Genomic DNA, 21,145 nt, shown 5'->3' with positions numbered 1-21,145 from the left:
TTGTCTCTCTCTCTGTCTCTCTCTCTCTATATATATAATTATATATATATATATATGATTACTATGATTTTCCAATTGATTTCTTATTCAGAAAGATATCCAATAACATTCTAGTTTCCTTCTTCACCAAATCTAAACATAAAATAAATTATAGTGGACTCATGAGAATATTTGTTTGTTCCTAGCATCAATTTGCATTGTAGCAAAAAAATCGCCTATAAAGAAAATCATCCGAGCACTTTGATATTTCATAGAAAAAAGATTTATCTAGAATATTGTGGGAATTGTCTCTCTCTCTGTCTCTCTCTCTCTATATATATAATTATATATATATATATATGATTACTATGATTTTCCAATTGATTTCTTATTCAGAAAGATATCCAATAACATTCTAGTTTCCTTCTTCACCAAATCTAAACATAAAATAAATTATAGTGGACTCATGAGAATATTTGTTTGTTCCTAGCATCAATTTGCATTGTAGCAAAAAAATCGCCTATAAAGAAAATCATCCGAGCACTTTGATATTTCATAGAAAAAAGATTTATCTAGAATATTGTGGGAACAAAAATAACAGTAATAATAATAACTATCTAGCAACTATTTTTTTATAATCACTAAGAAAAAATACTAGTAAATGGATAAGATGATCATGAAAAAAAGAAGACCTGAATGATAGAAATGCTTACCGATAAAATTTTGTAATTTTTAAAATTGAATCCTATTGTTCCTTCTTCCAAAATCGAAAAATCTGCAGCAACTTTTTCTTCTCGTGAGAATAGATGAGATGACAAAGGAAGGGGAAAAGGTTTGTTATAAAGGGATAGGGTTACCTAGGAAATTCCTTAAGGTTAGGGATCATTTGGTTTTTTTCATTGAGAAACGTGATTATGTAGTTACAACACAAATCCCACGTATTATTTCTCCCCTTTCTTGTGAGATGTTAACTGCCCATGGGATCCATATGGGCTATAGGCCTGTTTGGTCCTTAAAAACAAACTAAAAAAGAAGCAAATGGGCCTCAACAAGTCCTAAGGGAAAACATAACTGTAGGCTTGCATAGGCGGGGTATTACAAATATGTTAGTGCTTCCCTCATTCATGAAGGATAAGCTAAAATGAGTCTCTAACATCGAAAATTCTTTGGGGATAAGTCGGGACTCGGTGTCTTTTTAGAGAAATGATTTTGGGGAGTCACACTATTGCCAAGTGTGGCGTATTTGATAGGCTTGTGCGAGATTGAGAATTCCATAAGGGGGTGTTAGTCAATTGGGACATTTTCATGCAAAATGGGATAATTGTTAAAGTGGAATAATATTTCGCTAGTGGGATATTTTAGTGGGATAACTAGGAACAATTTTGTGAAGCAGGATATTTTGATAAAATAACGTGGGATAAATTTTTATAATCATGAAGTATATATTTATGCATTTTGAAGATATAAATACTATTTATGAAAAATAAATATGTGGCTAACCCTTGATAATTGCTTACAAGAATGTTCGTTACTATTAAATAACTTTTGGTTAGACTATAAGATATTGACAATTATTATTATGATGATGGTTTAATGATGGTGATAACCATAATAGGAAATAAGTAAAGAAAAAAATAAAAAATAACAAAATAAATACGAGTTCTAGTTTTTTACCACATAGTTCCAAGCTAAAACTTGGAATAATTTGAGAGACTAGAACTCTCATTTTTGTATAGAAAAATAAAAAAAGTGGGATAATTTTGTACAATTATCCCAATTCTAGTTTTGTTAAAGTTCTGCTTGACTAACACTGTAAAATTTTATTCTAGTTTTAGTTCTATGTGACTAACACCTTAAAATTTTGTTCTAGATTTAGTTCTATGTGACTAACACCTTAAAATTTTATCCCACAGATTATCCCAGTTCTAATTTTAAGTTCTAGGTGACTAACCCCCCCTAAGGATTAGGGGGTGCAAATGGTCAGTCGGTTTGGTTTTTATCAAATTTTGAACTGAACCGAACCACCCATTATTCAAAACCAAACCGAACCGTTGCAAGTCGGTTCGGTGTGGTTCGTTTCAGTTTATTCGGTTCTAACTTCATCAAATCATTAACACACGAGTGCATCACATAGTAAAAGAATAATGGCTACTGTAAGAACAGTATGAAAATCATTTATACACGAAATTCATTTCACATAATTCAAAAAATATCATATGGAAACAATTAATCAGGACCAATCTACAATTGTTTTTTTGGTCAATGAAGAAAAATTTTATTCATCTCCCAATTTGTAGAGTCTGTAAACACATCAAACCTCACCAGTTTTTCCGGTGAGAAACAATAATTCCAAACATATCTATGTTAGAATACATTCTTCCTATTTTTTCCTTTATATATTCAGGTATATCTTCATTGAGCACTTTAGTTAAGATTGAGATTTTCACCTCCCTAATCAATTGAACAGGAGTGCGCTGTTTCCCTTGAAAAATCCTCAAATTTCTTTCCTTCCAAATCTAGTAAACGGTTGCCGACAAAGCCATTCTCTTCACTTTCTTCATGTATCCCTTTCCTTTCAGTTTTGTACTATACCAGTTCACCACCTAAGCCCAGCTGCATGATCTCCTCGAGTAGCATAACCATTCCATTATTCCATTCCAGATAGATGCTGAATACTGGCATTCAAAGAACAAGTGTTTACATGTTTCTTGTTGAACTGCGCACAGGGTACATAGATTTTTAGTTAGCACACTCATCCTGCATAGTCTTTCTTTTGTTAGCATTCTAGAGGTTTGAATTTTCCCATTATCATAGCATTCATTCATAGTTCTCTGCAGATTATTTCTATCTCCAAATTTATTGAGTCATATCTATTACTTTGAGTAATTGCCTCCACATCCAAAAATCAGTTCTTCGTGCTTGAACTTGCCATATATCCATTTGGTGTAAATAATTTTCATGCACCCATTTAATCCACAATATATTCTTTTTAGTGTGGATCATCCATAATAATTTCATTGCAGCTACATAGTTCCAGGTTCTTGCAAGGAATAACCCCAGACCACCCATTTTCCTGTCTTTGCATACATCACACTAAGAAACTAGATGTATCTTACAGTTCCATAAGAAATCAGAGCAAAGCTTGTCTATTTTCTACAAAACTTTTATGGGTAGTATATAGTTACTTGTCCGGTAATTTTGAATCCCCATAATGAAAGTTTTAATTAACTGAATTCTTCCAGCATATGAAAGCTCCTTCCTGTTTTGCCATCCTTAAAATTGCTCTAAAATTTTGCTAATCAGTGTTGAACAATCAAGATTGGAAAGCCTCTTAGAGATCAAAGGCATCCCCAAGTATCTAATTGGCAGAGAACCTTCAGAATAATTCAGGAGAGAGCATATCTGATTCTTAACATTATCCTCAACACCTCCCAGACAAACAACGCATTTGTTAAAATTTGCCTCTAATCCAGATACTCTGCTGAAGTCTTGAAGACAACTATTTAGTTTACTAACTGACTGGATATCAGCTTTACTGAACAATAGCAAATCATCCGCAAAGATCAAGTGAGTTATCCCCATGCCAGAACATCTAGGGTGGTATTTGAACAGGTTATCAGTTTTAAGTTTCTTCATTTGCCTGGACAAGTACTCCATCCCAATAACAAATAGGTATGGTGATAAAGGATCACTCTGTCTTAATCCCCTTGCTCCCTTAAAATATCCGTGTAAAGATCCATTAAGAGATAGTGAAAACTTTGTAGTAGTTATACAAGTCATAATCCATCCAGTCATTTTTTCTAGAAATCCCAATCCTGTCAACATGGCTTTAATAAACTCCCAGCTTATTGTATCAAACGATTTTCTCAAATCTATGTTGAGAGTAGCTCTCGGGGATATATGTTTTCTACCATAATGCTTAACTAACTCATGAGCAAATAGGATATTATTTGAGATAATCCTTCCTTTGACAAAGGCACTCTGTGCATCATTCACTAAGTACCCAATAACTTTCTGGATTCTAGCCGTTATTATTTTCGAGATCACTTTGTAGACACAATTACAGCAGGAAATTGGTCTAAAATCAGATGGTGAGCTTGGATTCAGAACTTTAGGAATTAAAGTAATGGTAGTTGTATTAAGAGAGTCAAGTAGCTTACCAGAGTTAAAAAACTCCTGAACAGCCTTGATCATGTCTGCACTAATAATATTCCAAGCACTTTTGAAGAATGATGCACTATAGCCATCAGGACCAGGGGCCTTTTCATCAAAAATTGTAAAAACAGCATGCTTGATTTCTTCACTGGTAATAGGAGACTCCAGCTCATTTCTGTGTATATCCGTAAGAATGGGGCCATCAGAGATAACTGTAGGATCTAGTTCAAGTGTATTCACTGTTTTCCCAAGCATATTCCTGTAATATTCAATAAGCTCAGTAGCAATTTCAGGCAGATCTGTAAGCCTTCTTCCATTCTTTGAATAGAGAGTTAATACTCTATTTTGATGTCTTTTAGCTTTCACGACGGAATGAAAATATTGTGAGCATCTGTCCTCATGCATAGCTCAACTAATATTTGCTTTTTGTCTATGAAATGATTCTCCACATTGTAGCAGTCTGTTGTATTTTTGTATATATTTTTTCTCCTAAGTAATTAGATCCTGATTTAGAAGGTCCATACTCATCTGATTTTGAACTCCAAGCAATTCCTCTTTAGCTCTTGTAACTTGCTCTCCTATGTTCATAAAATGTTTTTTATTCAAATCCTTGAGGACAGGTTTCAGTTTCTTGAGTTTGGAATAAAGTTTGTACATGTTATACAATCTCATCTCTTGTCCCCAGACAGAATTCACAAGTGCAAGGAAATCAGGATGTTTTGTCCACATTTTATAGAATTTAAAGGTTTTTTCCTTGAAAATCCTCCTCCCCAACAGATACAAGGGCTGGAGAGTGATCTGAGCAGATTGGCATTAAAAATTCCACCTGGATTGATGTATAATGATGCAACCATTTGTCATTAATCAGAATTATGTCTATTCTGCTCCAAACTCTAGTACTAGCATCTTGCTTATTATTCCAAGTGTAGAAACATCCAATAGATTTGATATGAAGTAGTTGGCTTGATGATATAAAATTTTGGAAGTCTTCTGTGTCAGCATCTGAGATAGGAGCTCCTCCCATTTTTCCTTCAGCACTTATGATTGCATTGAAATCTCCACCAACCAATCAAGGGCAATTAACATTCTGCTTGACGTTCAAAAGATCCTGCCATAGTTTTTTCCTATTCTCCCTTCAATTTGAAGCATAAATCACAGACATTAGGCATTATACTTTTCCATTTTTCAATTGAACAGAGTAAGTCAAGCATTGATCAGTTGAGTTTACACTTTGAACTGTCAGTAGATCCAGAGTATCCAGATCCTAACATTACAAGCTTCTTGAACATTTGGAATCCAATTCCAGTCTCTAGCAAATTTCCTGGCTATATGCTTCATCTTTCCTTCATTTAGTTTTGTTTCTAGAAGAGCAATAAAGGGAATATTGTATTGATATATGAATTGCTTAACAATTAAATGCTTAGAGGATTTATTAAATTCTCTAATATTCCAAATAGCTAAATGCATTTATTGATTACTTAATGCATGAAACTGTAAATGCTGTAAAATAGAGTTGGTAAAGATTCTCTAAAATCAAACAAAAGATCATTCATTTAATTAAATACCCACAAGAATTCCAATACTCCACAACTAGATCTAAATCATAAATTCAAACAGCTAGATCAACCTTAAGAATAACCATAATACACAACAAATTGTCAGATATAGTGGAAATGAAACAAATATGAAAACTCTATCTAAAACCTTTTGATATAGTATACGTACAATCAATTAACATCATCCAAAATCAACCTCAAGATTATTCATTTAACTAAATACCTCAAGAATCCCAAGAATCCAAAAAGATCTAAATCATAAATTCAAACAAATAGATCCCTCAAGAATCCCAAGAATCCAAAAAGATCTAAATCATAAATTCAAACAAATAGATCAACCTTAAGAATCAACTTTAGTAAACACATAAATAAATCATAAATTCAAACAAATAGATCAACCTTAAGAATCAACTTTAGTAAACACATAAAATTGTCAGCTATCTATCATATGCCGTTCATCCTTGTTGAATACCTAGATCATCACCACAAAATAAATACCTAGCTAACCAAATAAATATATATAATATATTGTTCATCCTTCTATTATCCAACTCAAGAAGAAACTGCATCACGGACCTCCATAATTAAATTACTACATCAATACACCTTCAGCAGATCTAAATCAGGCCAAGAAGATATTTCAACTAAAAAATCAACAAATTTGCACAAAATCATCACTTAAAACCTTAAATCTAACAATATTCTATTAGATCTACAACAAATACAACGAAATATCTCAGATCTGTTTAAACCAAGCAACACAAATCCTAAATTACCTCAAAATTATTTTCCTCTTTCACCGAAATTTCAGCTCAGAAATTCAAATAGATCGAGAATAGACGAAAAATTAAAGATATAATAGAGAGATTAGGGCTCACACCAGAAATTGGAAGGAGAATCGCAAGGAGATGGATTCATTCTCTCCGAGGGTTTGGAAATGAACTGTTGAGACTACTTTGTACTAGCGGGTGAAGTGGGATGGCGGGTGGCGGCGACTGCAAAGTGAGGTTGGACTTTGTAGATTACGGGTTACAGGTCAGGTAATGGGTATGGGTTACGGGTTTAAAACTTAATGTTAAGCTAGCGGTCGGTTTAGTTGAAATTTTTTCAACTTGACCCAAACCGACTTATAAACAAAACCGACTCGAACCGTTAATTTTCGATCAATTCGGTCGGTTTTTTCAATTTGGACCGAACCATGGACAGCCCTAGTGTTGTACATTGTAATTCGTCAAAGTTAATATAAAAAATCATTTACAGCTTTCCTTGTTGCTGAATTTGTGATCATATTTATCCTTCCATCTACCTTTTGTGACTAGTGGTACACATTCAACTAAGAGAAGTAAAATATGAGGGAAAATGAAATAAAACAGACACCGCCTTCTCACTGTATCCATAAATTATATACTATGGAGATTAAAATAAATCTCAATAATAAATTCATTGAATAGTGTTTATATATCAGAAAGAATAAATAAATAAATAGCAAGTGGGGTCACGATAAAGCCCGAAGTCGTAGTGTTGTCCTTCTCCACTCTCTTTCTCATTCTCGAATCTTTTCCCCTTCTTGATTTACTGCTACTCTCTTCTTCATTTATTTGTGTGTTTCCTTTCTCCCTCTCGTATTCGTATTCATTAAAATATTTTAATTTATTTGTTTATTCATTTACTTTCAAATTGCAAATCTCTCCGCCATCAAGTTCCTCCTCAATCTTGATTATTTGGTAAAAGTTCTCATAATTATAAGCTATGACGGCCTACGTTGCTGCTTCTTTAATTTCGCATTCAATGAAATCGGCGGCGACGCACAATAGCAAGCTACATAGCTACAGAAACAGCGGCGGCAGGATGATGATGACGACGAGGTTGACGATGATGCCTTCATCATCGTCGTCTTTGTCAGCAGCAGCAGCAAGAGATAATGCCAGCACGATTTCCAATCTCTCCTTCGCTCAATCCTCCTCATTTGAAGAGGTACTTCTCTTTTATCTAATATAATTTTGGTTTTAGTTCGGTTAGTTGTAGTTTTGTACCGTAAAGTTTACAACTTTAATACCCCCAACGTTTTTAATTAACGCTTTGATGCTCAAAGTACGCTCTAAGTTTGTTTTCCGCATATGTGATACCTTAAAGTTTATACATTTTTAACTTCGGTGCCCCAAAGTTTACGCATTTTTCAACTACTAGCAAACAAAAAGAAAATCTTATGACTTTTTAAAAAATTGTGAAACGATTTCATTGAAAGGACTTCACCTCAATAATCATAATAGTTAGTTATCAACAAATATATGTACAAGGAAGGATTTCATTGAAAGGACTTCACCTCAATAATCATAATAGTTAGTTATCAACAAATATATGTACAAGGAATGAAAGTTTTGTTCAAAGCAAAAATAGTTAGTTATCAACAAATATATGTACAAGGAATGAAAGTTTTGTTCAAAGCAAATTGCAGATGCATACCTCTAATTCACACGGTGCTAGGCCTAAAGTGATGCTAAGCTTCTAGGCCCTTCATCCGGGCAATCCAATACCTCATTGAGTCCCATCTCTTTTTCCCCTTGAAAATTTTTAAGTACCTGATTCATAGAATAGACAATATAGTAGATAAAAATGATATAAATACATGAATCTTTTTGTTTAGTCAATACATCTTCGAACTTGGCTCGTTTAAGGTTTAAGTCTTGCTTTTCTTAAGATGCAAGAGACAATCCCAAAACCATTTGGAATCGATTCTCACTATACATCATGAAAATTGGGATCCAAGAAGTCTTTTAAACCCGCTCTTTCTAGAACTTGGCGTGGCCTAAGTTACAAAGGATATATAAACTATCGCTAGAAAGCTAAATGTTGTTGGTAATTTGATGAATATACCAAAACACTTAAGAATCACACATCAATTAATTTATCCTTAATCTCAACTTATTTTATTTTGCTATATGAATGATCCTTTTACAACATTTTTAGTTACCCACATAACTAAACTTTCTTGGCCTTCAAGGTTTTCATCATCGGTTTTATGCTCATTAATAGTTCAAGCAAAACAGCTTTGTGGGTATACACATCTATCTTATATTACCTACCTTTCCATACATAATATACTAAAAGTATTGCCCGAAACCTTAAATCATACTTTTAAGTTATAATCCTCCACAGGTTTCTACTAAGTGCTTAGGCTTAAATCTCATCTCAGACATTATTCTTACTTGTCTTCCTATTGCATTTTAGCTCAAATCATCAGCATATATGCAGTTTTAATCAAGTTTTTTCATATGTAGTGTGTATAGTATCCAGATTGTAGGTTTATTCTGGAATTTGTTGTTTCAGTCAAGTTTTCTGATGTATGATATGTATAACATTTAGATTGTAGGTTTATTTCCCCGATATTGTTGCTAATTGTTGTGTAGTCTGCCGCCTAAGACATTGAAGCCATTTACAAAGTTATCATGCCTGTAACATTCTCATATTGCTAATTCATTTTCCAATTTTCTCATATATTAGGAAGCCACGTCTGATGCACGAAAGGAAGCCAATCATAGGATCTCTTTCTATCCTTGGATACATTGAAGAAACATGCAAAGGGTTCCCTCTACTAACATAAGGATCCATATAAAGACAGCCAATAGCGATTGTTTTTGAAAGTCACTCACAGGATGGTGTGTATAGACTTATAACTTATTTTAGTTTCTTCCTAATTCTTTGGTATTTAGTACATTTTATGTCATTAATTTATTTGAAATTGCACTGGTATAACTTCATTTTTTTGCAAACCAATGATTACTGCTTCTGCAATGAAGTGAAAATGTTTTACATTTTCGCTCTTTACTCTAAATTGTTTTTTAAACCCACTAATCTTGAAGCTCCTCTTGTTAAACTAAAGCAACTTAAATCCCCCATGTTAAAACTTAAAAATACCCAAAGAAACAACCCAACAAAAATGTAATGGGAAAATGTACATAGATCAAAATTATCACACAAAAGATGAATCAATAAACGGCAATTGGTAATCTCGGAGAGCATCTTCATACCAAATTATCACATTTTTATAACCGAATATTTCAAACAGGAAAAAAGATAAATCTAACAAAGGCCAAAGAAACTCACTAATATCCATCTCTGAGCCCACCAAACCTCTCCTGCCCTGCAGTATCCCAGCAATAAAACCTAATCTTTCCACAATTAGTATGGAAATCCAGAGGATGAACCTCAACACCAATAGTCGCTGCACACAAAAAATCAGCAGATTACAAAAATATCCCAAAAAACAAACCCTATATCAACAAAAAATAGAAAGATCCATACGCTCATATTTCTTCTCAAATTCTCCAGTAAGATGCCTCTTTTTGAAAGTAGTCTTCCCTAAAACAGATCGAACCGTATCAAACCCTAGATCTCCATTTAGAACCGAAAAAACCCAAAACAAATAAAAATCATCGTCTTAGATCCATCGATCGATCGACCACCTATGCCTCCGGCTCCTACGATGACCAGCTTTAAGCTAGGGTAATCCACTCTGCAGGTTCGGGAGAGCCTGCAAGGGATCGAGCAACAAAAACCCTAACCCTAAGGATCGATCGAAATGAGAAATAAAGAATTCGAGAAATTAAAAAAATACCTTATTATTTCTTTGAACGCGGGCGATGGTTTTGATCGAGCGAGGAATTGAGAAAAATTTGACGGGGGTTTACATAGAGCGTCCCAACTTTGATCCCACGCGAGAAGGGCTGGCTCTCGATGCGGCGGTTCTCGATGTACTCGAGGATCTGGATCTCGCCGGCGTCGTCAAATATGGCGTGGCGGCGGATGACGAAGGGGTTATCGGCAGTGCACATGATCTCAGCGAAGGCCATACTGCTCCCATCCTACTGCAATGGAAGAGGGGGAGGGCCAACAAAAAAAAGGGCTAAGGTTTACTTTCCCAAAATACCCTGAAGTCCAAGAAGTAGAGAGAAAATATCCGAAGGACGGAATTGTGTTGAATAGTATTTGATGAAATTTGGCCTGAACTCCATAAAATATCCTTGGTCCAAAACAAATTTTAGATGTTAAAAATGAAGATAAATTGAAAAGTGAATGGCAAATCCGGAAGAAAAAGAAAAAATCATCTAGCTTTTATACAATGTAAATTATAGGATGTCTAAGTGTCAAAGACAGAAGTTCGGGTTATCAAGGCTAGAAGGGGTGTAAAGATCGAGTATCAAGATGTCGAGAAAAAATTTGAAAAAAAATTTGAAGTATTAACATTATAAGAGGTGCAAACTTTTGGGTATGAAATGGTGGGAAAAATCTTCGTTGTATCAAAGTGGTGGAGAAAAAACTTATGGGTATTTAAGTTTAAAATGATGTAATTCTTGAGTATCAAAGTGCAAATAATCCTAATTCTTACATTATACTATTATTGCTGCTATATTGTCACTATTATGACTTTCCCAATTTGTGTGTGGAGTGGAATTACAGAATCCCATGACTTAATTGTATGGGATTAAATTGAATTGAATTTGTATTGTTATTTGTGTATAGTTGATCGAGACGCTAATACATAGAATATTGTGAGTGGCTTCGCCGGATTGTTAGGTCTCTTGTGCCAGTGCCACCCCTTCGGCCAAGCTGCTCGCTCGGCCGCTCACCAAAAGAGCCGCTGCAGCATTCAGCACCTGCATATCCCGCAATCAAACTAAAGCATTAGCTGACGCTAACTCACGTTCGAAAGAAATCAAGGCAAGTTCTTATCACATTAACAGTTTCTAATTACTAGTTGTTTTCTGGCATCTCTCAGATTTACGAGGTAGTCATCTTAGTTCCCTAAAAAAGCTACTGCTTACTCAGATACCCCATATGTTTTCATTTAGATAGTTGTTTCTGGCCTCTCAGATTTATGAGACAGTCATCTTAGTTCCCTAGATAAGCTACTGCTTACTCAGATAACCCCACACGTTTTCATTTTGATATCAAGTTTTTTTTGTCAATGAAGAATTTATTTTCGTTCACTAATCTGTAAAGTTTTGTACATCAATCTTCTCATCAATATGAGATAACAAAAGAAAACAAACAACAGCAGCAAAACTAGGATGTTAACTTCCAGAGAAATTTGGAAGTTAAACACCTGACATCTACCTCACTATTTAAATAATGTCATAATGTCGACTTCGATTTCTATAACTAGCTGATCAGATCTTTTTCATATCTGTTTGAAAATTTTGGAATTTCGCTCACACTCAATCTTGTATATATATAAAGTAAGAGCCATTCTTTTGATTCCCTTCCTGAATCCCCTACCCCTCAGTCTGGTACAGTACCAGTTCAAAAGGAGATTCAAATCACAAGATCTCCATCTAAACTGAAGCCAATCCATTATACGATTCCAAACATCTCTTGAATATGAACATTAAAAAAACAGATGATTTCTTGTCTCCATTTCTGCTCCAGAGCATAAACAACATCTATTAACATTCACAATACGTCTCTGAAGCAATCTGTCTTGAGTAAGCAGTTTATCTTGGACTGCTAACCAACTTATCAAAGAGTGTTTAGGATAACTCAACCCCTCCCAAATTGTATCATGCCATGGTACCTTACTAAGCACAGGGGGTAGTGCAAGATATAGGGTAGAAAGCTGGATTTTTGAGTTTTTATAACAGGAGGAAATTATTTGTTTCAGGTTATCAGCTCCACCACAACACATTGTTTCTTTATATCTAGCTTTAATCAACTGTTTCCATGTCCATGAATCGCTTGATCTAGCTTGCACTTGCCATATATCTCTGTTTTTTAAGTAATTTTCATGTATCCACTTGATCCATAATAGCTCCTTGTTGATATGGATGTACTAGATACCTCTAAGAGCAGAGGCTAAATTCCAGATTGGAGCTGAAAAGATACCTAAGCCACCTTGCTTTTTCCCTAAACAAACTTTACCCCATGAAACCAATGGAATTCTGATATTTTGCTCTGATTTCCCCCATAAAAAGTTTCTGCTTAATTCATCAATTTTCTGCAAAACTTTAACAGGTAGTATATAACTAGTTGTCCAATAAATTTGAACACCTAGTATAACACTTTTAATAACCTCCATTCTCCCAGCATATGATAAAATTCTGCATTTCATCCATTTTTGAAACTGGTTTGAAACTTTGCTAATGAGAGGGAGGCAATCCATATAAGACAATCTTTTATATAGAAGAGGAACACCAAGATACTTTAGAGGCCATGTACCTTCTTTGAAACCAAGGTAATTGCTTATAGACTCTTTAACAGAATCACTAACACCTCCATAGTAAATAGTGATCTTGTCAGGATTTGCTTCAAGCCCTATGGCCTCACTGAATTCTCTAAAGCAGGTCATCAGCAAATAAAAGAAGGTCATCAACAAAAATTAGATGAGTAATCTTTAGTTTGCCACATCTTGGATGAAATTTGAAATTTCTGTCATTTTTCAACATATCCAGTCTTCTTGATAAAAATTCCATACCCAAAATAAAAAGATAGGGTGAGAGAGGATCGCCCTGCCTTAGTCCTTTTTTCCCTTTAAAATATCCATGGAGTGATCCATTTAGTGAAATAGAGAATTTCGGAGATGTTATACAAGCCATAATCCACTTAATCATCACTCCCGGGAATCCAAGGCCTTTGAGCATATCTTCTAAGAATTTCCAGCTTAATGTATCAAAAGCTTTCCTCATATCTATATTGAGCATGTCTCTTCTGGTGAAATATGTTTCCTACCATAGTTTTTAATTAGCTCATGGGCAAGCAATATATTGCTTGATATCTGCCTCCCCCTCACAAATACACTTTGTGCCTCATTAACTAAGTGACCCATAACATTTTTTATTCTGTTAGCTAGAACTTTCGAGATGAATTTATATAGGCAGTTACAACAAGAAATTGGCCTGAAATCAGATGGAGTTTTGGGGCATTGGACCTTTGAAATTAGTGTTAAGGAGGTTGAATTTACCATACCCAACATTTTTCCTGTCTTGAAGAATTCCTGAATAGCTTGAGTTACTTCATCTCCAATAACATCCCATGCTGATTTATAGAAAGCAACATTGTAACCATCAGGCCCAGGAGCCTTAATTTCAGGCATGGAGAAGATTGCAGCTTTGATTTCCTCTTTTAAAATTGGTTTAGATAGATCCCTGACCTCTATATCAGTCAGACATGGCCCATTTTTTATAATATTGCTATCAGGGACTGATGTAACAGCAGCTGTTCCCATTAGATTCATATAAAAGGATATTAATTCATTTTTGACCCCCTCACCATCAGTAATCCTTTCACCCAATCTGTTATAGATCACTGATACTCTATTTTGATGCCTCTTGTGCTTAATAACTGAGTGGAAGTAATTGGTGCATCTATCACCCTTTAATACTCCACTCAAATTTTGCTTTTTGTTGAAGGAAAGACATCTCACAATTCAATAACTTGTTATATGAATCAATGCAATCTTTTTCTTGATTTATGATCATGGGGTTAAGAGGATCACCCTGGAGATTCCTTTGAACAGCTTCCAGATTAAATTTTGCCCTTTGCACCTGTTCACTAATGTTATGAAAATGTCTTTTGTTGATTTCCTTCAGTGCACCTTTCAATTTCTTGAGTTTTGTACACACTGAGAACATTTTATATCCTTCAGTAGCAACTTGCCAAATTGATGATATTGTGGGCAGATAGCTTTCATGTTTGATCCACATGTTAAAAAATTTGAAAGGTTTTTTACCTTGTACACAATCATCCATGATAGAGACCAGGCCTGGGGAATGATCAGAAAATTTTGGCAGCAAATATTCTACATAGCCAGAATCATATTTATTGATCCAAGAGTCATTCACCAATGCTTAACCTGCTCCATACCCTTGATTCAGCATCTTGTTTATTGTTCCAAGTAAAGAAGCAGCCAGTTGTTTTCAGATGAACAATATGACAGTCATAATGAAATCACATAAATCTTTGGTGTCTGTATCTGAAAGAGTAACACCCCCAAGCTTTTCCTCATTGCAAATCATAGTGTTGAAATCACAGATATCTAGTTTAATTTGACTAAAACTTATATCTTATGGTAATATGTTAAAAAAATAGATCCATGTTAAGAAAACGCAAATTCGTAAAATTAAGCCACTCAACTTTCTGACTTTCTTCTTTCTCAACTTTCTGAGCGACTCTGGGATTTTGACAATGTTAGTCAAGTGTACAAGCATTATCAGAAGTCTCACACTTGGACGATAACCTTCCTTGCAACAAGGATGTGTTGAACCATCTAAAACTATCTACTTTAGTAATTCACACCTTTTTGTTTGTTTTACTTTCGATGACTTATCAAGAAAAATTTGCAGACCACCCAAGTGTAATGCACACACTTTATCACATAATGATGGGACTTGCCTATGAGCTTAGACCCTGCGTATACATAAATTACACATACTGATTCAATTTAATTTTATTATGTTTTGTTTGTGAGCGTATATATGCACACTGTTTGTACGAATGTGGTCGGGTGAGACCATTTTCTACAGTATCAGGCAGGTAGAACCTACTAAATTTTATCTTCCCTAGTTGGCACCAGAAAGGTAAAAGTTTTTTGTATTCCTAGAGAGGAAAGACTAAGAAGAGCAGACATGAAGAACAGGAAAACTTACAATAGCATCTGCAATAGATCCTTTTCACCAGAAAGTACGTTCCTAAGAACTCCGGCATTGAATTCTAGACCTCATCCTTTTAGGCTTGGAAGGGTGCAGCGAGGAATACCAAAGTGCACTGTATCAACAAACACGCAGTTAGTCTGAAAACAACTCAATCTCGACATTCCACAAGAAATCTGAATAACGACGTTCATCTACATGATAGATCTTGTTGCTCAACTGTCCAATTGAAGGAAATCGCACCTGGAGAAGAACAGAAGACCTCGTCGGCGACGGCGACGGCAGTGACGATTGCTGGTGGAGGCGATGCTCGATGATCAGAGCTCAGGCGAAGAGAAGCTTGGGCGAGGCATGCATCGGAGCTAGCCTGCGGAGGCGTTCGTGGACAGGCAAGGGCTTGAAGGCGAGGTCGAAATCGCCTGATGGGGTCACCTGCGGGCGTGTAAGGCGAGGGCTGAACTCGCCTGTGGAGTTGATCGCTTGCTGGAGAGGTGAGGGCGAGTTTCGCCTGCAGTGGGGATCGAGATCCGCCTACAGTGGGGATCGAGATCCGCCTATGCCTTGATCTCGCCTGCGTGAGTGTGTCCTAGGGTCCCTATAAAAGGGAAACCATGTTCACGGAGCTGTTGAGCCCATCTTCAGCGGATTTAACAAAAGAAGATTTCTTCTGTGATGGCGGCGCTTTAACTCCAGCGGAAATTCTCAGATTAATTTGAGAATCAATTTTTCAGTCAAGAAAAATTGCTCAATTCCTGTAGCATTTACTACAGTGAAGAAAGTTGGTGTTGTGAGAGCTCTATTTTGAGATTCTCACTTTTATAAGCTTTGTAATTTCTTGTGATTAAATAAAAAATTAATTGTATGGCTCCTGTGGACGTAGACAAGTTTGTCGAACCACGTATATCTGTTGTCTCGTCTCTTTTACTTATAGTTTTATTTAGGTATTCGTCATTGCCTGTATTTGGATAGTTTGAGTTTGTCTTAAACTCGAGTAGGATTGTTCTCTAAGAATTAATTAGCTTCCGCGGCGTTGTGGGTGTCTGGCGCTCCCAACACCAATTTCATTTAACTAGAAATACCATCAGAAATATCTACAACATAAATAGTGCAAAATTTTGCATCTTAATATATATACTACTAAAATTGTATGAGTGAAATGATTCTTACATGAATCAAAATGGAACTTGTCAATCTTTGTTAGTGTCACATCAAGGAGATATCCGGGTTCTGCAATAATTATAGAGCCAACTAAGAGCTTATGAGATAAAATCTTATTATAAATAACCAATAAAAATCTGTAAGAAAAAATATAGACTAGACAAAAAGAAACAACTGAGAAGATTGCTCACCGAAAGATACGCATAAATGATGAGATCTTACCAAGTGGACTTATTTCAACTAAACCCTTTGAATGAACTACCGATGCTCTTTCCATCCCAAATCGTTGCAATGCTTTAGCCATCTTCATTACCTAGCAAAACAATAATCTGGGATGCTCTTTCCATCCCAAATCGTTGCAATGCTTTAGCCATCTTCATTACCTAGCAAAACAATAATCTGGCAATTTTAAAGGCCTTATATTGCCTCCATCTTCATTACCTAGCAAAACAATAATCTGGCAATTTTAAAGGCCTTATATTGCCTTCAACAAAACCGAGAAGTCCTTGAGCAAACATTCACAAATAAAAACTACTTCAAAATGGAAGGGAAAATAGAAGTCACAACTGTATGAAGGACAAATATGGTAACATGATATTTGGCTCCCATCCTACAAACACCTTGTAGTGAAATCCAAGTATCCAACCTCCCAAAAAGCATCCAAATTTAGCATATAGTCAAGAAGAAGTAAAACTGTCAAAGATAAGGTTTAACGAAGCAAAATCCACTTTCCAAATTTCGAATGGCTCTGTTTCATGTAGTGTATTGTGTTGCCAACTAGCTTCTTTATCTCATTCATTCAGTTAATTGCATTTTAAGGGGATCCCTAGTTTCAGATGTTGTTTACACATCTGCATGACGAAACTCATCAATACACTAGATGGCACTAACACCACTAAGATATGATGCTAGCAAAAAACACTCGCTCAAACATAATTAAAAAAATAGCGATGTTGATGTCATATAACTCATATCAGATGAATAAAAACAAGAATGCAAGTAATAGAAATTGTCAGCAAATAAGAAACTCACTATATCTTCATTGTAAACACCAACATCATAGGGTACTCTTGCTGGATTCAACATAGGACCTTGAACGTTGAAGACCGTCTTCACTTTGAGCTTCTTCCTCACCGGACTAACAATTTTCATTGCTGGATGATATATTGAGACATCATGAAACCTATCCTTACTTCCTCCACACATCTTCTCACATCCTTATCATTTATAATTAAAAAAACAGAGAGAGGATGAATAACAATTATTGTTATCTACATATAGATCTTGAAAATCCAAGATAATTATAGAAAAAGGAAAGAAATAAGTCATAAATGCTAAAGAGATCAGTAAATTCATCACCTATAGGAGCCCATGATGTCAATGGAATATCGAACTGGATATTCTCCCAAAAGATGACCAAATCACTATGGATCATTAAAAAAGATAAATTAATCTAGAAGCCTATAATCTATGAAATGATATCATGCTCACCACATGTCCTTTGGATTTTCCTACTGCCAATTGTGATGTGCCTTTACAGAAAAAAGGCAACATGAACCTTTCTTTTGAATGATCAAGATCGCAGAAGTTTGGATGCCTATCAATGACTATGATAGTTCTTTCGGACAACAAAAAAAGTTGCCTATCAATAACTATTTTCCTTGATAGAATGGATATGGAAAAAATATAAACTGACCCAAGAAATTTTCCGGAACAAAAATTTTAAGGTTTTGAATAAGAGGTATCTACATTCAACACAATGAGGACAGTGTCGGCACACCTTTCACTTTGTATTTTATTTTGTAAAGGTTGACATTACCTAAAATACATGTGGAATTGGAACATAAGCTCACTGCACTTTTCATCCTTATTATGCATGAGTATTAGCTTTTTTTATCAACTGAACTATTGTGTTGATATTGACGAGACATTTTTTCTATGGTATATTTCCCATAAGGCCTTGCTGATTAATTTCCATCGTTGAGTTACTAGTTATTAAAATATAGAACTATTATCATTCATATCTGAGTGCTGGAACTTATTATTCATCACTGTAAACTTTCATTAACATTTAAAATTAAAACATGAACGAAAATTAGAGGATAAAATCAATTTTTACCAATAAAGTCTATCCATGGGAGCGAAGCAGAATGACTGTTGTTGTCAATGAATTTGAGACCGTTACACAAAAAAGTAGGAAAAAGACCATGACTTGTAGACACAGATACAAATATCATACTATGAGGCACTACTATAGACTTAAGTGTATAATAAACAACCTGTCTGGATAGCTACATATGCATACTTCTTCTAAATATATTGTATATATGACTCATAAAAATATGTATCAAGCTAATATTCATTTAAAAAAGAACCTCATTTTAGTAAAGTGAAATACAAAGTAGTTTACTTTTGTCACAAGACCCAACATGCACATATTTCTAAGTTTTATCAGTTACCATATATATAAGCACAAATGGGTACGTGTGTGATGTTTGGGTGCATCAAACAAGTTGAATTTTGGGGGAATCCTATTCCCAGGAAAAAGACTTGAAGTTCATAGAATAACAAATATTGAAGTATGGTTAAAAAGCAATCCATTTGCTGCTCATTTTAGAACAAACTCTTTGACTTCGTCATTTACTTGACTAATTGGGTGTGTAGCCATTTTAAAGTTATAGTAGCACTCGAACTTACGCAATGTGAAACTAAAATCTAGAGAAAACAACAACATGTTTGCAATCAAATTTAATAAAACGACCTTGAGACGTGTGATTTATCATTAGATATCCATGTATATTAGCCAGATGGAATGAAACAGAATTCTAACCTAAGGTTCAACAATTAATGTGAGCATAGCCCATATTTCGGGTATTGATTTTATATATTTCTTTCTACCTCCCCTCTCATCAAAGGTTTTTTTTGTTTTAATTTTTCCCCAGTCTTTAGACTATTTACCAATCTACATATTACATATAAGAGTTCCTGACGCATGAGATAAATAACTCGTCAAACATGTAATAGTAATAAAGTAAACAATTAAATTCATGAAAAATGCTAGTGCATATGTAAATGATGCATCTAGTATGGTACTACCTCAGGGCCCAAATCAATGCTGACACCCAAAATTTCGAGCACATCAGCACTGCCACATGTAGAAGAACTAGAACGGTTTCCTTGCTGCAAGAGAGTCAGAAAGGTAATCTTAACTGATAATTTTTTTCATTCATTCAAGAAAGAAAGATTGAAATGAATAAGATATGTTTTCCAAACCTTTGCCCTACCTGCAGCAGTGGAAATGTTAGTGGTGTTAGCTCTATCACCTCCTATTCCCACAATGTCCACCACATCCGAAGCATTTAATCATGGCCCTTACCAGTCCCACTATCTATAGTCCATTTTTCAGTCCAAACTTTCTAAATTTATGACAATAACATATAATAATAGTAGTAATACGTCCTCAAAGATTTCACCTTTGACTCTCAAGAGGACAAGAAAGGCACTGATGAGGGCCTTGTTGGCCTCGTTTAGAAGGAGGTCGAGAGATGCCTCGGCCTCTTCCTCCGAAAGATCCACTCCATGGATTAGCGTCTTGATCAACTATACACAAATAACAATACAAATTCAATTCAATTTAATCCCATACAATTAAGTCAGAGGATTCTGTAATTCCACTCCACACATATTAGGGAAGTCATAATAGTGACAATATAGCAGCAATAATAGTATAATGATTAACCGTAAGAATCAGGATTATTTGCACTTTGATACTAAACAATTACACCATTTTAAACTTAAATACCCATATGTTTTTTCTCCACCACTTTGACACCACGAAGATTTTTCCCACTATTTCATACCCAAAAGTTTGCACCTCTTATAACGTTACTCCAAATTTTTTCTTGACATCTTGATACTCAAACTTTACACCCTTTCTAGCCTTGATAACCCAAACTTCTGTCTTTGACACCCCATAGTTGAAAAATGCATAAACTTCGGGACACCAAACTTAAAAATGTATAAACCTTAAGGTATTACATATGCAGAAAACAAACTTAAGAGTGGACTTCGAGCATCAAAGCGTCAATTAAAAATGTTGGGGGTATTAAAGTTACAAACTTTAGGGTACCAAACTACAATTAACCGAACTAAAATCAAAATTAGATTAGATAAAATAGAAGTACCTCTTTAAATGAGGAGGATTGAGCAAAAGAGAGATTGAAAATCGTGCTTGCTGCTGCTGCTAACAAAGACGACGACGATGGAGGCATCGCCGTCAACCTCGTCGTCATCGTCATCATCCTGCTGTCGCTGCTTCTGTAGCTATGTAGCTTGCTATTGTGCGTTGCCGCCGATTTCATTGGATGCAAAGTTAAAAAAGAAGCGACAACGTAGGCCGCCATAGCTTATAATTATAAAAACTTTTAGCAAATAATCAAGATTGAGGAGAAACTTATGGGTTGTTTGGTTGGTTTCCCAAAAACCAAGAATAGGAAATTAGAGCTTGGAAATCTCAAAAAGTGCATTTTTCACTGTTTCCATCCCTAAAACTTCCCATACATCTAATAAAATATTATTTTCATCCAACAACTCATCCACATCATCCAATAAAATATTATTTTCATCCACATCATCTCATATCATCCAATAAAAAAA

The 21,145-nt window shown here is 35.0% G+C and overlaps 2 protein-coding genes across 6 annotated transcripts in view; both read right to left on the bottom strand.

Annotated features, from left to right (window-relative positions):
- The window catches only part of LOC109826290, a 25,685-nt gene extending 4,588 nt beyond the window's left edge, over positions 1 to 21,097 (bottom strand). The window contains exons 1-2 of the mRNA XM_020393307.1: positions 20,674 to 21,097; positions 19,910 to 20,089 (exon numbers count right to left, since the gene is read on the bottom strand). Of these exons, the coding sequence (XP_020248896.1) occupies positions 19,910 to 20,089; positions 20,674 to 20,892 (399 nt within the window). The 5' untranslated portion in view covers positions 20,893 to 21,097. The remainder of the gene's footprint in view (positions 1 to 19,909; positions 20,090 to 20,673) is intronic.
- LOC109826289 (anthranilate phosphoribosyltransferase, chloroplastic-like) overlaps positions 1 to 21,145 on the bottom strand; it is a 46,264-nt gene that overhangs the window by 10,014 nt on the left and 15,105 nt on the right. The window contains exons 1-9 of one of the 5 annotated variants that reach the window (XM_020393301.1): positions 19,586 to 19,669; positions 17,522 to 17,706; positions 16,499 to 16,802; positions 15,575 to 15,926; positions 15,329 to 15,446; positions 10,306 to 11,344; positions 9,993 to 10,221; positions 9,795 to 9,912; positions 8,154 to 8,269 (exon numbers count right to left, since the gene is read on the bottom strand). The gene's annotated coding sequence lies outside the window, so the exon portion shown is untranslated. Of the gene's footprint in view, positions 1 to 8,153; positions 8,270 to 9,794; positions 9,913 to 9,992; positions 10,222 to 10,305; positions 11,345 to 15,328; positions 15,447 to 15,574; positions 16,096 to 16,498; positions 16,803 to 17,521; positions 17,707 to 19,585; positions 19,670 to 21,145 lie in introns of those variants that run through there. The other 4 variants (XM_020393302.1, XM_020393303.1, XM_020393304.1 and 1 more) reach the window with 4 other exon arrangements.

Source organism: Asparagus officinalis, chromosome 10 (assembly GCF_001876935.1).
Source record: "Asparagus officinalis chromosome 10, Aspof.V1, whole genome shotgun sequence".
Taxonomy (NCBI): Eukaryota; Viridiplantae; Streptophyta; class Magnoliopsida; order Asparagales; family Asparagaceae; genus Asparagus; species Asparagus officinalis.
This window is presented reverse-complemented; position numbering and strand designations above follow the sequence as displayed.